At 39.9% G+C, this 18,179-nt stretch overlaps 1 protein-coding gene across 1 annotated transcript; it reads right to left on the bottom strand.

Moving 5' to 3' along the window:
• Positions 1–459: 459 nt before the first annotated feature.
• Positions 460–8,437, bottom strand: LOC115784842 (beta-galactoside-binding lectin-like). Its single transcript, XM_030736204.1, has 4 exons — positions 8,345–8,437; positions 7,852–7,931; positions 2,927–3,098; positions 460–1,007 (listed from the first exon to the last, which is right to left on the bottom strand). The coding sequence occupies exons 1-4, from the start codon at positions 8,345–8,347 to the stop codon at positions 861–863; spliced, it is 402 nt and encodes a 133-aa protein (XP_030592064.1). The 5' UTR covers positions 8,348–8,437; the 3' UTR covers positions 460–860.
• Between the last annotated feature and the right edge of the window lie 9,742 nt (positions 8,438–18,179).

Raw genomic sequence — 18,179 nt, 5'->3', positions numbered from 1 at the left:
TTTTATGATACAGCAGTGAGGACAGTGTTTCATGGCTGTAATGGTTATACATGGTTATATAATAAATACCAGCAGTTCTTACCATTTTCATATTCACTAAAAACCTAAAAAAATATACCCTCACTGCTCTCTGAAACAATCATTAAGCATTAATCAATAATTTATAAATACCAGTTAGGTTAGCTATATATTCCATATTGAGCTGTAGTTCAAAGTTTGGTACAGACACTTGTTACAAGTCAAAAGTGACCCAGAATCCTCTGTGAAGGTATGAAATATGAATAGTATGTAAGGGTTAAATTACAAATCCTGGGAGTGACTGTGTTTCACCTATAAAGTAATTTCACAGTGGAAGGATGAGAGGCTTTGCAGAACACTCAGTGTCAGTGTAACAAGTATGAGGAGTCACCAGAGTCATATTTTTTCATAAAACAAAACACTTTAATTGAAGTTGTTGCAGGTAAGAATTAAAAAGTGAAATGTCTTGGAAAAGCAAATAGTGAAGCATTTTAAGGCACCTTAAAGAAAAACCCGATAACACATTTATGATTTATGATTCTTGAAAGCAAAAAAACTCCAAAAAGCAAATCACTTGGACTACTTTAAAACTGCTCACGGTAGGATTCCACAAAAGCTAAAGATTATGAGTATCCATCTTTATGCCCATAGCTGTTTGGATCTGCTCTCAACAAACTAAATTTGTGCAAGATATGACAATCTGTGATCAGAGTCAAGATTGGCACATTTACAGGAAGCTGAAGACCTACAGCTACTTATTACCTTCTGCTAGACAAACAGAAAAAAAAAACCAAAAAAAAACCCAGGATTTTCAATCCAGAAATTCCAGGCGGGATGGAGCTTTACTTGATCTCAATGCTTCTAATGCGAGCATCCCCAATAAAGCTCATGACAGAGTATTTCTCTGCACCGATGCGATTGGGGAAACAGAAAGTTGAACGACACGGTAAAGTCACCACAAACTCTGAAAGGGTGAATTTGATGACAACCTAAAAGGTATGAGAGAGAGAGAGAGAGAGAGAGAGAGAGAGAGAGAGAGAGAGAGAGAGAGAGAGAAATTATAAAGAGACATATCATGCAAAATCCACTTTTTTAGCCCTTAAATACATTTGTTTGTGTACTTTGAGTGTGCATGAGTGCAGGAAATTTAAATGCATTCTGTCCCAGTGTTGCATAGATATCTTTATATTATATATTTCTGGGTCATAATTTTTAGTCTGTTCAGTTTTCTCTATAGACCCTTTTACAGCCTACTTCATCAACGGATGCACGGGCATTTTGGCAATGGAAGTGAACTGCTACTCCATTCAAATCAATAAGGACAACGAGACTGCACAGCATTTCAATGTGATTTAAAAGCAATAACAGCATCAAAATGTCTGGCTGTTGCATGTTTGGCTGTCAGAATTTCTACTCTACCAAAAGCGGACTGAAGTTGTACTGAATTCCCACGGGATTACGGCTGTTTGAGAGAAAACGGAGGCGTCTGTGGTTGCAAGCCATCAAATGTATTGATAAAAATTGGACTGAGGACACGATCAGAAATGCTTGTATTTGAAGCGCACATTTTATATCAGGTAAAGTTATTTATCTACTCTGGTTATGCGGGATGTCAGGTTTAGATAAATATTAATATCTAAAGTGAACAGCATTAGATGGTAGGCTATTTGGCTTTCAAACTGTGGTGTGGCTGTTTAGGGGTCATTCACAAATATCAACATTTTCCAGAGCGTACAAAGGGGACGCTTTTTCAATCTTTTTTAATCTGTCAAGCATATCTCAACAGAACAAAGTATTCAATGAGAATATTTCATTCATTCAGATTTAGGATGTGTTATTTGAGTGTTCCCTTTATTTTTTTGAGCAGTGTATATATATATATAAAATATTGCAAATAAAGTTTTATTTGTATTGAACTGAATGCATGCCTACGGCAGTTCCTTTTAGAGTGTGTGGTAGGTTGGGCCTCTCACCTGACCTGGGTCCCATTAATAAGGGTAAGAACAAGTCATTTCTTCATTATATATATAAGCCCTTCACAATCCTGTGCACTAGTATATTTACTGATATAAGCAAAGAAAAAATAAAAAAAAAACAAAAATAAGTAAATAATTTTTTGACACAACACCGTACAACACAACACAGCATTGTGTACATACAGCGCTCGTACTGCGTCCCTTCGTAGCATTGCTTGGACCTTTGGCACTGATGGGGAAAGCACACATAGCCCCGGACCTTGATTCATCCTTTAGCAACTTTTTAAGACAGCGACAGGGAGTTTTATTACACAAAATTTGGTAACGGCATACAGTTTACATTTTTGGAACAATGTTTCCACTTCTTCTTGAATTTATCTCCAGCAGCTTTGGCTGCTTTCCACACCTGCTGCGCCACACTCGCAGTTTGTTCCTGTCTAATATCATCAGTAGGGCCATTTTGTGAATCGATGATGGCCTATTTTAGAGAATTCAATGAGGCTTTTGGACTGATCTGCCAGACCTGAGGCCATATTGCTGCAGACCACGCAATGGTGCAGTGGTGTGGATGCCTCGGCCATCGGCGGTCAAATTACATAGACCGACTGACATTTTCTAACTATTTGAAAAGCGTACGCTGGGTGTAACCCACCTCCCCCCTGTTGTACACTTTGTACGGTCTGGAAAATGTTGATATTTGTGAATGACCCCTTACAGGTGAGGCATCTGGAGTCAGAGTCCTGATTTTTAAATTAAAGGGGTCTGTGGACCTACAATAACGAGGAATTCAGACCAAAGCATTGCAGTTCTACTTTACATGGACCACAAGTGAATGATTTACATGTGAAAAGGAAGGATTTAAAAGGATGATAGGTGCAAAAAAATCTAAGGTAACCTATGCAAGGCTAACATATGCACACACAATCTCATACCTTGAACTCCTGTCCTCGATAGAAAGGGAAGCGTCTCTCATGTTTCTCCTCACACCATCTCCCTGCCTCAAAAGAGTTGCAGACAATTGTATTTATGTCTCCACAGGAATTAAAACGAGGGTTGAAATGAAGTGCAATTCTGTCCTCGCTGGGGCCGATATTCACTTCGAAACTGCAGTGTACAGACACACAAACATTCATTACACATTACATCCTTTTTAGCAAGGGTAAGAATATATGGGGCTGAAATGGACTGAGATTCAGAGACAAAACCGAACTGCCACCCCACTCTGTGTATATATGTCTATGTTCAACTCCACACCGTTCGGCCATTTTTGTAGTTTGATAGCAGCAATACAATTATCTACTGGCAGAGAAACAAGCACTTCGAAGAGGCTCTGATGACGGGGCCGATGTAAGGAATCGTGTGGGTTAATACACCCAACAACCAAACATTTTGACTTGTCTACTGGCAACTTTATGCATGACTGAACTTGGACTAAAAAAAATCACTGCAAGGAAAAAAATGGTGGATTCACAAAATCAGTAAGCCAGAAGTCCACAGCAAATTCTGTGATCTAAGAGGAAAGAAAACATAACAGGGAATATAGAAAACTTGGCTGTTTCTCAATATGTAGACTTGTGCGGAATTCTGTACTCGTGAACTTGTGAAACGTCTTCAATCTCAGCCCAAGTACTGTTCAAAGTTCGCATAAAGGCAAGTTCGCTCAAAATACCCGGATGTGTTCTCACTGCGCCCCTTCTATTGAGTTTGCATCGGTGGTAATTTGTGTGGACTTGGTGCAGCCAAGTATCCCAGAATGCATATTGCCGCTTCTGTGACACAAAACACACTTTTACAGTGTTTTCAGGTGAGAATATAGATACGTAAACATCATCAAATTTCAGCTCAGCCCTAACAGCAGCTGTCCGCTCGCCGGCTGGACGATGGTCGCTATACGCAGGCAGAATGTCTGACTCCCGGCACATCGTTTTCAAAACTCCCGCTGGTTTTCACTGCCCAAAATATAATACACTCTGATTATCTCTAACGGCTGATATTTGGTTTATTTCAGGGTTTCATTTGTTCCTGTGCCAATCAATAAAACTGATATTAAAAATATTTTACTCAGGAAGGAACACAAGAGCCTTTTCACCGGGAACGGGAATCGCAGCAGGATGTTGATGCTATGAACAGCATCAACATGGAGATCGTGAAGACTGATGACAGGCTTGCTCCAGAAATGATCACATTATATGGTTTAAAATGTTAATATTTAGTTGACTGTATTCTAAACATCTGTTTGTTGTAAGTGGTGGAAGTGTTCTGGAATAAAATAATATAATTTTAATATTTGACCTGTTTTTGTTTAGTAAGCAGCAGAGCTGTGTATACATATATAATATTTTTATTCAGAGATGAAGTTTTTAAAACCAAACAATTAGTAAATTTAAGCTGAAAGGTGGTAGAAACACTGGAGCTGAGCTGTGATGTCATCAAGTACACTGGTGTTCCAATTGAGAAATAATCCCCAGTACTTGTCAAGTCTGTACTTGTCAAGTCTGCAAGTTCGAACTTGACAAGTACACAAGTTTTTACTTGCATACTTGAGGTTTGAGAAACAGAATATAAAGATATGGACGCAGAACCAGGAAAGAATGCAGTTAAATTTCCTGCACTCCTACACACTCAAAGCACACCACAAAATGTAGTTAAGGGCTAAAAAAGTGGATTTTGCATATGTTATGTCTCTTTTAAGAAAGGCCAGATCTGTTCTTGGAATTACTCTAGAGCCCTTGGAGACAACTGTGGAAAAAAGAATAGTACACAAATTGATTAAAATAATGTACAACACAATGAACCCTTTGCACAACCTACTGACCAACAGAGGAACGTGTTCAGTAAGAGGCTTTTACAGCTTTGCTGCAACAATGACCGCTACAGGAAATCATTCCTGCCCACTGCAATAACTTTATTTATTGCTGGACTCAGAGAGTCCTGATTTTTAAATTAATATTTAATCGCACTATAGATTCCAATATGCAGTGCCAGTCAAAAGTATGAGCAGACTCACCACTAGGGACAAACACAGACTACAGTGCATTGTGCACTCTGCTGAGAAGGTGATTGGCTGCAACCTCCCATCTCTCCAGGACCTGTACACCTCCAGGACACTGGGGCGTGCAGGTCGAATCACAGCTGACCACTCTCACCCTGGGCACAGACTTTCTGACCTTCTCCCCTCAGGCAGGAGGTTACGGTCCTTTCAGACCAGAACCTCCCGCCATAAGAACAGTTTCTTCCCCTCTGCTGTTGGACTCATGAACAATAACCCTAAGACTGTTACCACCACCCTCCACAAACGCTGATGACCCTATGTTTATGCACCTGTCTGTTTGCACTGATCACTGCACTGTCATGTACATATTACTGGACTATAGTTTACATTTGATTGTCTTTACAGTCACTTTATTATGTCACTTTAGCATTCACCTGGTTTCTGCTTTGCACTAAATGATTATGACTTATAGTTAATCTCTGTACTGTTTTGTAATATTGTGTTATAGTTTTTATGCTTATTTGTTTTTATGTAAGCATGAAGTACTGCAGCAGTTTCCTAATGTTGTGAACCTGTTCACTCATATGGCAATAAAACCTTCTGATTCTGATTCTGAATGGTTGAGCGTGTCTAAACTTTTGGCTGGAACAGTATATATTTTTTCCTTTGTAAATCAATAATATCTGCAGCCGGAAAATTCTTAGCAAACTAGAAAAGCAATTTGACGAAGTACTCACGCTACCATGCAGGTACAATTCGCTGTGAGGACATAGTTCTCTGACTTGTTGACAATGACCCAAGCCTCATACATAGCAGTCCTGTTTCCTTGTCTTTGACTTGGAAGAACTTCTGCCTTTAAGACACAAAACTCAGTCTGTATCATGATATTTGGCATTCTGTACATGGCCGTAAACAGCATAATTATAAGCATCCAGTGACTTATATGCGCGTAACTTCTCTCTGATGTATACACTGGGTTTCTCCATCAAATACACATATATATCCACCCACGGATATTGGGCCACTTGCTAACGTACCACAGGGATCCGGGAGTCGGTTGTCAGTGGTCAAAATTAATTTTTGCAGGTAGTTTTCACTATCTTTCATTGATAATCCCTTCTCGTAGATTGAAATGCTATTGTCATCCCCCCCTGCCTAAAAACAGCCACAATCATCCCCGTCCCCAAAAGGTCTTCCATCACCAGCCTAAATGATTACCACCCTGTGGCCCTCACACCGGTAATCATGAAGTGCTTTGAGAGGCTGGTTCTCCAGCACATCAAGGACCATCTCCCCCCCACTTTCGACACCCATCAGTTTGCATATCGTGCAAACAGATCCACAGAGGACGCCATCACTGTAGCTCTCCACTCTGTGTTGAGCCACTTGGAGCAGCAGCAGAGCTACGCTCGCATGCTCTTTGTGGATTACAGCTCAGCGTTCAACACAATCATCCCGGACATTCACACCACCAAACTGCACACCCTGGGCCTCCCCCCTCTCACATGTTCCTGGATAAAGGACTTCTTAACCAACCGGCGCCAGACTGTGAGACTTGGCCCCATGTCTCATCCATCCACACACTAAGCACTGGCTCACCACAGGGCTGTGTGCTGAGCCCCCTCCTGTACTGCCTCTACACCCCTGACTGCAGTCCGGCCCACAATAACAACCTTATCGTCAAATTTGCTGATGACACCACAGTGGTCGGACTCATCTCAAAGGGAGATGAGGCAGCCTACAGAGAGGAGGTCCTGAAGTTGACAACCTGGTGTTCAGGGAACGACCTGGCACTGAACACCATGAAATCCAAAGAAATCATCATCAACTTCAGGAAGCACAGGACTGACCCAGCCACCTCTACATCAACACCGAGCGTGTGCAGAGGGTCCACACCTTCAGGTTTCTTGGTGTCCTCATCGCTGCTGATCTCTCTTGGTCAGATAACATCACAGCTGTTATCAAGAAGGCTCAGCAGCGACTTCACTTCCTGAGGGTCCTCAGGAAGAACAACTTGGACTCAAACCTGCTGCTGACCTTCTACCGCTCATCCATTGAGAGCCTGCTGATGTACTGTATTACAGTATGGTACGGCAGCTGCACTGAGGCAGACAGGGTCAGGCTTCAGAGGTAGTCAAGACAGCACAAAGAATCGTTGGCTGCCCTCTCCCCTCCCTGATGGACATCTACACCTCCCACTGCATCAGCAGAGCCAGGAACATCATCAAGGACAGCTCACACCCTGACTTTGAACTATTTGACGTGCTGCCCTCTGGCAGGCGCTACAGGTGCATCAAAGCCACAACAAACAAGAACAGTTTCTTCACCAGAGCAATCACCACCCTGAACTCACACAATCACCCACTCTAACTGTGCAATATTATATTATTCATACTGAACAATATCTATCACTCTTATATTAGGTAATATCCAATATTCATTCACTAGTGCAATATTCATTCACCAAGTGCAATACTCACCATCTTCATTATTATATGTATACACTTATTTTATTTTTTACAATTATATATTTTTATACATTCTCTTATTTTCTGTATTTTTAACACATTTTCGGTATATACTTTTATACATTTTATTTTTCTGTATATTTTATACATACTGTTTATTTTCTGTATATTTTTTTTAGATTGTATTAGATTATTATATTTTTATTTTAGAAAGTTTGACTTTCTATTGCATGGCACTGAACAGGAGTGGCCCTCCAATCTCATTTTACATCCTGTATAATGACAATAAAGGCATTCTATTCTATTCGATTCAATTCTGCTGCTGTGAAACACAGGAATTTCCCCTCAGGGATAAATAAAATACTCTATCTACAGTTTGTCCTTAATCAGTACTTACCGTTTGGGATCAGGTTTGATGACTCCAACAACAGTCAGGGTTTGCCCAGCCTTGAAAGTCATGTTCTTTATTAACATAGACTATACAAAAAAGGAAGGGAAGTTTGTTGATACAGATCTAATAAAAATTTGTAGTATTACTAGACAATAATGCACTAAATCAATCAATAATGCACTATATCAACAGACAACGTTCAAGCATATATGTTAAAGTTGTCTGTTACTGTAGATGAAAAAACAATAGTTAAGAAGTGATTATTGGAAACAGATGCTCTGCAATAAATATTTTAATCATAAAATGGTCATAAAATAAATCCAAGAAATCAGAACTCCCAAAAGCTCAACAAAAACTAAAAGCAAGCATCTACTTTAGCTGAAGCACAGTTCCACTGATTCAGTTACATGTTGGTTCCATGTTTACATTTTGGCTTAAGACTTTCCATGTCAGCCAGGTAAAAGTAATATAAGTTGAATACTGTCAAAATTTTACTTACCATGCTTGCAGATAGTAGTAGTAGTAGTAGTAGTAGTAGGTCAAATACAGCTGAGAAGAAATGAGTGCTACAGGGCCTTGGCTCTCTGCACCCCAGCAGAAGACTGCAGTTTATAGAGTGTGGGAGGGGCCTTCAGAATGAGTGACATTTCAACCAGCCAATAGAATTGTACCATTGCTAAACAGTCACCAGTAGACTCATAGTGAAATTATTGACCATAAATAACTAATTTAGTAGTTAAGAAATACTTGCAGATATTGGTAAAGTGAGGCTAATTAGTGAAAGATCATTTGTCAACATCAGACTGTTACATTACAATTTGTATTTGTTCTTTTGTCCTCCCCATTATTTTGAGTATTCATCAATCCAGGGAGTGCTGTCAAAAACCTCCTTTTTATGCTGGCAAAGAGAAACTATCAATTATGATCACAAACAAGAAGTTAATAGGCCTTGACCTTGTCAAATCCAAAATGAGTTCAAACTTATGCACAAAATTCTTGCTTTAAAGTCACTGAAGATGCATGCTGTACAATCATTCCACCCTCGAAAAAGAACAGCTCAAAGAAATCAATAAAAGCCCCAAATTACCATGACATGTTTATGATGAGTATATGTTAGCTTCTGACCACAACTATATATAAACAAAAAAAAAGAAAATTGAGCTCTTTATTTCACACCACCACCACCCTCCCAGCATAATTAAGAGAGGGTTCAGGATCCAGCACTAACTATAAGCTTGATCAAATGAGAAGGTTTTTAGGCCTAATCTTAAAAAAGAGAGCGTGTCTGTCTCCTGAATCCAATCTGGGAGCAGTTCCACCGAAGAGGGGCCTGAAAGCTGAAGGCTCTGATTTCCATACATTTAAATACATTAGGAACCCCAAGTAAGCCTCCAATCTCCTGTTGGGGTAATCAGGTGTCAATACTGCTGATGTGAATTATTATTTTATTTTTTCCTTCTATGTCCTATGAAATCAAGGTCCCAGAGTCTGGAGAAAGAGAGGAGAGGCACAGAATCCATGTTGCTTGAGGTCCAGTGTAAAGTTTCCACAGTCAGTGATTTGTTTGGGGTGCCATGTCATCTGCTGGTGCTTCCTGCTGCTGAACAACTTTATGGAGATGCAGATTACATTTTCCAACAGGACTTGGCACCTGCACACAGTGCCAAAGCTACCAGTACCTGGTTTAAGGACCATGCTATCCCTGTTCTTCATTGGCCAGCAAACTTGCCTGACCTTAACCCCACAGAAAATCTATGGGGTATTGTGAAGAGGAAGATGTGATACGCCAGACTCAGACTGATTGACTCCATGCCACGCCACATTGCTGCGGTAATCCAGGCAAAAGGAGCCCCAACTAAGCATTGAGTGCTGTGCATGCTCATACTTTTCATGTTTATACTTTTCAGTTGGCCAACATTTCTAACAATTCTTTTTTGTATTGGTCTTAAGTAATATTCTAATTTTCTGAAATACTGAATTTGGGGTTTTCATAAGTTGTCATTTATAATCATCAAAATTAAAAGAAACAAACATTTGAAATATATCAGTCTGTGTGTAATGAATGAATATAATATGCAAGCTTAATTTTTTTGAATGGAATTACTGAAATAAATCAACTTTTTCATGATATTCTAATTTTATGACCAGCATCCGTAGATGAGAAATTATCTATAAGTGTGATTGTCTTCAGAAGAGAGGTTTGTGAAGGTAATACATCATCAGCATAAAGGATTATCTTATGGTCTGTATTTTCTGCTTGAATTCCTTTAATATCTACATTTTGTCTGATTGTTGCTGCCAGTGGCTCAATGACAATGACAAAAAGTGAAGGAGAAAGCGGGCAGCCCTGCCTGGTGCCCCTCTGCACTCTGAAGCGTTGAGAAATAAGATAATTTGTCCTAGCATGTGCATTTAGAGAGCTGTATAGTGTTTCAATCCAGGTTTTGAAGGATGAACCAAATCCAAATTTGTGTAGAACTGCTAACAGAAATTTCCAGTTTACCCGGTGGAATGCTTTCTCTGCATCTAAAGAGACAACTGTGGGTTCTCATTTGTTAATGGAACAGTAATCCATTATATTTATTAGTCTGCATGTATTATTGGCTGAGTGTTGACCCTTGATAAAAACCTGTTTGGTCCAGACGTACACTGCTCAAAAAAATAAAGGGAACACTCAAATAACACATCCTAGATCTGAATGAATGAAATTTTCTCATTGAATACTTTGTTCTATACAAAGTTGAATGTGCTGACAACAAAATCACACAAAAATCATCAATGGAAATCAAATTTATTAACCAATGGAGGCCTGGATTTGGAGTCGCACAAGTGGAGAAACACCTTACAAGCTGATCAAACTTTGATGTAATGTCCTTAAAACAAGTCAAAATGAGGCTCAGCATTGTGTGTGGCCTCCACGTGCCTGTATGATCTCCCTACAATGCCTGGGCATGCTCCAGATGAGGTGACGGATGGTCCCCTAAGGGATCTCCTCCCAGACCTGGACCAAAGCATCTGCCAACTCCTGGACAGTCTGTGGTGCAACTTGACATTGGTGGATGGAGCGAGACATGATGTCCCAGATGTGCTCAATCGGATTCAGGTCTGGGGAACGGGTGGGCCAGTCCATAGCTTCAATGCCTTCATCTTGCAGGAACTGCTGACACACTCCAGCCACATGAGGTCTAGCATTGTCCTGCATTAGGAGGAACCCAGGGCCAACCGCAACAGCATATGGTCTCACAAGGGGTCTGAGGATCTCATCTCGGTACGTAATGGCAGTCATGCTACATGGAGGGCTGTGCGGCCCTCCAAAGAAATGCCACCCCACACCATTACTGACCCACTGCCAAACCGGTCATGCTGAAGGATGTTGCAGGCAGCAGATTGCTCTCCACGGCGTCTCCAGAATCTGTCACGTCTGTCACATGTGCTCAGTGTCAACCTGCTTTCATCTGTGAAGAGCACAGGGTGCCAGTGGCGAATTTGCCTAATCCTGGTGTTCTCTGGCAAATGCCAAGCATCCTGCACGGTGTTGGGCTGTGAGCACAACCCCCATCTGTGGACGTCGGGCCCTCGTACCATCCTCATGGAGTCGGTTTCTAACTGTTTGTGCAGACACATGCACATTTGTGGCCTGCTGGAGGTCATTTTGCAGGGCTCTGGCAGTGCTCCTCATGTTCCTCCTTGCACAAAGGCGGAGGTAGCGGTCCTGCTGCTGGGTTGTTGCCCTCCTACGGCCTCCTCCACGTCTCCTGGTGTACTGGCCTGTCTCCTGGTAGCGCCTCCAGCCTCTGGACACTACACTGACAGACACAGCAAACCTTGCCACAGCTCGCATTGATGTGCCATCCTGGATGAGCTTCACTATCTGAGCCACTTGTGTGGGCTACCACGAGTGTGAAAGTGACCAAAACATCAGCCAGAAAGCATAGGTACTGAGAAGTGGTCTGTGGTCCCCACCTGCAGAACCACTCCTTTATTGAGTGTGTCTTGCTAATTGCCATAATTTCCACCTGTTGTCTATTCCATTTGCACAACAGCATGTGAAATTGATTGTCAATCAGTGTTGCTTCCTAAGTGGACAGTTTGATTTCACAGAAGTTTGATTTACTTGGAGTTATATTGTGTTGTTTAAGTGTTCCCTTAATTTTTTGAGCAGTGTATAATAGATGGAGTGATTTTTTTCTAATCTTCTGGCAAGGACTTTGCAAATTATTTTAAAGTCTTCAGTCGGCAGATACTGGAGATGCTCCATAACTGTCTTACAGGAGGCATCACCTTGTACCAGCAGCCCCCCTGCATGGTCACTACATTCATTTGATTTCCCACTTTAAAAAATGTAATTCTTTAAGATATTTTTTGATAAACCGGCACAGAGGCCTTTGTACCAGAGTACAGAAAGCTCTGCATTTTGATCTGATCCAACACACCGCTGGAGAGCAGTGGAGGCAAACGTCTTTGAATGACAAGAAGCAGTTGATGCTGATGACAGAAGATCGCGAGATAGTGTCTCTGGGGCCGAAAAGCATAAAGGAAGAGACACAGAGGTACTGTGGGAAAAGTAAAGGTGTGTACCTGCTCTAAAACTGGCTGATTTTGTAAAGAATTTATTTACCGTTTTATGCTTTTAAAAATTTGTGACAATCTTTTTTGCTTGTTTGTAAAAAGAAAACATGATTTTTCAAAAAAAGCATTTTTGTCTTATACTTCAGTTTTTGCATTTGTCAGTTTTTTCTTGTTTTGTGAAATAATTATTTTTTATAAAAACTGTTCATTGTATGTGGCATATGTTTGATTTTCTCCCCTTTGTGGCATTGTAATCATGTATTTTTGCTCAATAAAATATTAAAACTTGTATTTGTGTACCTTTCTTTGTCACTATTGAATATCAAAAAAGTTTTAGAGTTACACATGCCAGTGATAAGCACAGATGGCTGAGGGATGCGTAATGAAAATAAAGTTGATTAGGATGCTAAAATTTGAGGCTCCAAGGCACCAACACTTGAATAAGAGGAGAGCAGCAGCCCTGACCAGTGTCAGCATGACAGATAATTCAGTTCTGTGGCATGCAGTCGTGCTTGTTCTTTCATAATCTTTCATTATTCTTTATTGTGTTACTTTGCTGTTCTAATGAAATGAGAAACACTCATTTTAAAGCACATACATCCTGTGATCTAATTTTGCATTTTCTCTTAATATCATAGAGCTATTTTCTTGGGACAAGAATCTTTACATTAGATTTAGTTTTAAATCAGGTTGTTATGCTCTTACAAGCACCTCCGTAGCACTGAATGTAATGTACAACTATTGCAGTGCCTCATTAAACTGTCTAAACTGCCCTTCTCTTGTAAGGGTTGTGGTGAAATTTGAGTTGTTCTTGTTGTGTCATCGCATGCTACCCATGACAGGATCCCATGATACATTGTACAGCATAAGGTTCAATTCATTTCAGTTTTCTTTGTGTAGCACCAAAATCACAACAGTCGCCTCACTTGTAACACCTTAAAGTGAGAATGTTATTCACCAAAACGGTGGACAGAAAATAAATTTCAAGCTTAGAATAAATTAAACGATTTAACTAACATTTCTGGCTTTATTTTATAACATTTTGTTTTTCCAGTCCTCTTACATGGAGCACAAAGTGAGTTAAGCCCATCTTTTTAACATATAATGTCTGCATGAGTTAAGTGCACAAATCAATTATATAATCTCAATGACTTTGTAATATATTTTTCTTTTCTGTACCAATAGACAAAACTTCACGATATGCTGCTATAGCACAGTTTACCTAGATGTGTACTCCTCTTTCTCAGTCACGTGGCTTTTACTAAATTTACAATGATTCAGGTCATAAAGATACAATCAGCACAACAGAAAGGAAGTGTGCTTTTATCATTTGAGTCCAGCTTAGACAGCGTGAAGCATCTCATGGACCTTTTTTTTTTATTGAATTATGTATCAAGGTTATAAAGGGGACAAAAAAAACAACAACAAATAAAGGGAAAGTGGCTTAGTGTGATGTCAGTCTTGTCAAAGAAACCATTTCTCCTGTTACATCCAGTATTTCTAATAACCTACAGTACATCGGCCTCTGTAGACTCTGAGATGAAATACTAATGAATCTAGTTGGACAAAAATGCATGGATGGATAATTTAATCTTTAACATTTTAAGCTTGTGTTATGCTTTACATCTAAAATTTCTATATTTTATATTTTCAAATGAAAACACATTCAAATGGGGATGTGTATTTTTCTTTAATGGTTTTGCTGCGGCAACCCCAAATTTGAATTCTTCTCTAATGATATATTTTATAGTCAAACTATGTGATTTTCCAAATGTGTGTGCAGTAACAGATCCTTTCTGTGGGGATGTAAATGTCCTGACCAAGAATAATTCAGGATTAACAACATGAGATTTTGATAGCAGAAACTGTCAGCCTTATACTGTAGTTCTCAGAAGTTGACATTAGTTTTGCAAACACAATGTCTTTCACATTTGTGTGCATGATCTTTGTGGATAAAGAGAGTTTTCTGTAGAACACTACTCACTAAACTGTCACATCTCAGCACTCAATGCCAAAAACAGAGTTGACCCACATGTCAATGAAGGCTACTGCACACTTCAACAGCTCTGAATAAAACATAAACAAATAAAATTAAATACAGATTTCCACTGCGATCAGAAGCCGCACTGCGTTTTCGTCATGTCGATGAGAAAAGGGGCTGCACAGAGTCAGCCGGGGTAAAAACAGTATTGGTATTATTTGTCCAGTAAAAAAATTAAATCACCCTGATCAGTGTATACACAAGCACTCCTTTTTCTATAAAAAGGGAGCCTTTTTTATGAAAAGTTCACAATTTCATCTGGTGGTACACAACCATTTTTACAGCCCATTTATCATATATGAAATATGAAATATTATGAAAAATATTTCTGGTCATAGAAATATGACATATCTAGTCATGAAATTATGACGTCATAAATCATATTTTTTAATAATTTGTGTTGACATAGAATGGGACCTCTTACTCTCTTCTTATCAATGATTTAATTTAATTCCAGTTTTAGTTTCCTCAGGTTGTTGATATGTTCTTGAGGTGAGGCAGCAAAGACACGTTCTAAAGATTTAATTTTTTGCTTTAATTCTAACACAAGTGTTTTTCTTTATTTTTCTTATGTGAGCAGTAAGATATTATTCTGACCCACATTACTGCCTTTCCTACTTCCCAAAGAACACATGGTGATATTCCAGGCAGATCATTATTTTCTAAATACATTGCCTACTCCTTTTTGAAATAGTTAATGAAATCTTGTGTTCTTTAAGTAATAATGTATTAAATCTCCAGTTCCTAATTGGTGGTGTGACTCTTTTCTGTGTCAGAGAGAGACACCAGTGCATGATCACTGATAGTGATAGGATGAATCTGAGTGTCTGTGATATCCATCATCATGGAGCTGCTACCTAAAAAAGTAATCTAAGCGAGAGCGAGAGTTATGTACTGGTGAAAAAGTATAATCCCTCAGAGTGGTGCGATGTGAACGCCAAGCATCGCAAAGACCAAAATCCTTCATGTACTGTTTAAGTGAAGACGGCTGAAGTGAAGAAAGCATGAAAGAAAGAGGGGTCATCAACATCATATATGCTAGCAATGCATAAATCTATATTCTGAATATTTAAATTAAGTATTATAAATCTACCTTCTGGGTCTGACGTAGTATTTCTAATGGTGAAGTTTATCTTTTTGTTAATCAATATAGCTACACCTCTTTGTTTTAAGTTGTAGCAGGCTGAGTACGTGTGAGGGAACTGTGGAGAGGAGAGTGTGTGCGCAGATGTTCTGGACACGTGTCTCCTGTAGAATCACAACGTCAGCCTGTAAATCATTTCACCGATGAATAATTTTCACTCTTTTCCCTCAAACCAACTCCAAAAGAAACCAAAGAAAGGCTTCTGCAGTGTGGGACCATTTTGATCTTATATTGGAAAATAAGGTATTCGTTTTAATTTCCTTGTTTCATCCTGTTCCGCTCAGAGTTTCCACTTGATCTATCTGAATTCAAATTCATTTCAAAGGGACTCTTAGTTCACTATTCATATTATTTTCTGCAGGTTAAATGTCGCATTTGTTCGACAGAGCTCTCATATTTAAATAAATCCACCTCCTCAATGCTGACGCATTATAGGGCCAGGCATGAGAATGAAGTCCCAGACACATCCAGGGTAAACCCAGGTATACAGCCATTCTACAACGTGCTCACAGTTGCTTTATTGATAATTAACTCCTAATAATTTATTCTGTATCTCATTTTTAACCATCAAGCTTCCAGGAAGCAGATGCTGGATGAGGCTCTGCTGAATTTCATCCTGAAGGACTGCAGGCCCTCAGCATTGTGGAGAGTGAAGGGTTCAGGGAACTGGTCCAGGTCCTTCAGCCCTCATATGTTTTGCCAACCAGAAAGGTCTGTGTGGAAATTATCTAAAGTAGTAGTCCAAAGGGGCATGATGGAGGACTGGGCCATAACCAATAAAGTAAAAGTGTCTTGTGACCGACGCAGCACCAAACATGATTGCATCCGCCAGACAGCTCCAAATTCGGTGCTCAATTTGCATCACACAGTCTCAATTTATTAGTTAGAAAATCATGTGATCAGATCCCCACACTTCCATCCATCAGACACAAAGCCAGGCACATTGTCACATACTTCTGATCAAGCACTACAGCCAAGGAGAAGCTTGCTCAAGTGCAGCAACAGATGGGACGACCATCCCTGAAACTTTTCAATGGAGGTGTCAACACGCTGGAACAGTACATATGAAATGCTGTCGAGGCTACATGATGAGAGGGAACCAGTGTGGGTATCTCTGGCCTCTCTAAAAACAGATTTGACTCCACTTACAGCTGATGAGCATACCATCATAGGAGAAACACTTTTTGTGCTTGCTCCTTTCCATCAAGCTACAGTGGAGTTGTCTGAAGACAGGCGAGCGTCAGGGTCAAAGGTCATCCCGATGATGAAAATGCTCTATCTTGCACTAGAGCGTAAAGCTTCAGCCTTGCACACACAGGCAGCCATACACCTACATGAACACCTGAAGCATCGAGTCACAGACACTGCTTCCAATCTGGAGTCATCAAGTGTGTTGACCCTAGCAACACTTCTAGACCCCAGATTTAAATCACTCGGGTTCCACAGTTCCTCCAAGTGCAATGAGGCCATTAGTAGACTGCGGTCAGAATGTGCGTCTGTGATCGGACGCACAAATGAGCCCCAGCCCGGACCGTCTTCACGACAGCTGTCTGCACCCACTTCAGGTATGTTATTCAGCATTATTTGTTTGTTGTTGTTTGGAAATCATGTACTAAAATGCCACTTTGTTGTTTTTTAGATAGCCTTTGGTAACATCTCAACATCGAAGTGGGCAGGCAGACCCAAAGTGCCACAGCTGATGCCATCTAGGAGGTGCAGAGATACCTGACAGAGGGCAATATTGCCAGATCCTTTGAGATACTGGGATAACCAAAAGACAATCTATCCAAACCTCTTCTACCGTGTGAGCAGGTGTTTTCCACACACAATTTCAAAACTTTGGAGAAACTTATTTTTTTGAATAAAAATTTGTAAGAAAAAAATCCCAGTCCACAAGCATCCTCATTCACAACACGTTCACTTATATTTTCATGTTATGATACATGTTCACATTATTTATTGACTGTATCTAAAAATATCACGTATATTTTAAATTTAAATGAAGATATGAAATAATACAATATAAAATACAATGGCTTAAATTATATTATTGTGTATACTAGGTCATCACATTAGTTGAGTCTGTCAAGTAGGTTGCCTGTAGGGATTTTTAAGTTCCAGCAGGTGTCAGTATTCAGTGACACAGTATCAATACAGTTTGGCAATGTGTTGAAAGGCTTCATAACACCTCATCTACCCATCACTAGTGCAAACACTAAAGAGCCGTTACAAAGTGACAAAAAAAAAAAAAAAAACTCAGCATGAAACCAAAACAACAATGCGCTATGCTGAATGATGAATCTGTAGAAAAATGGAGTGATGAAGAACTGGAAAACGGCATTGTTGTGTACACAGATCACCAGTACAGCCATAGCGTGGTTTTCTGGTCACGGTAGAGCTGTCCGTTCACCTTAAGTTTATCCACCGCGATTATAGCTCGGGAGTCTCCAGATCGGGATTTTTCACGGCTAAACTCCACAGACTCACGGAGAGTCTGAAACTCCTTGTGGAGAATTTCCAGAATGGAAAGGGAAGCGTCGAAACTGGACAGTTTCTTGTCTATGGAGTCCAAAATTACCA

This window comes from Archocentrus centrarchus, chromosome 8 (genome assembly GCF_007364275.1).
Source record: "Archocentrus centrarchus isolate MPI-CPG fArcCen1 chromosome 8, fArcCen1, whole genome shotgun sequence".
Classification (NCBI taxonomy): Eukaryota; Metazoa; Chordata; class Actinopteri; order Cichliformes; family Cichlidae; genus Archocentrus; species Archocentrus centrarchus.
Note: the sequence above shows the minus strand (reverse complement) of the source record. Positions and strands in the feature narration are given on the sequence as shown.

Bases quoted from the DNA above. Each gene is read 5' to 3' on its own strand.
- LOC115784842 (XM_030736204.1), bottom strand. The intron at 3,099-7,851 runs GTAAGTACTGAT...TGTACACTGCAG, and splicing joins ATCAAACCTGATCCCAAACG to TTTCGAAGTGAATATCGGCC. The intron at 1,008-2,926 runs GTATGAGATTGT...CATACCTTTTAG, and splicing joins ATCGAGGACAGGAGTTCAAG to GTTGTCATCAAATTCACCCT.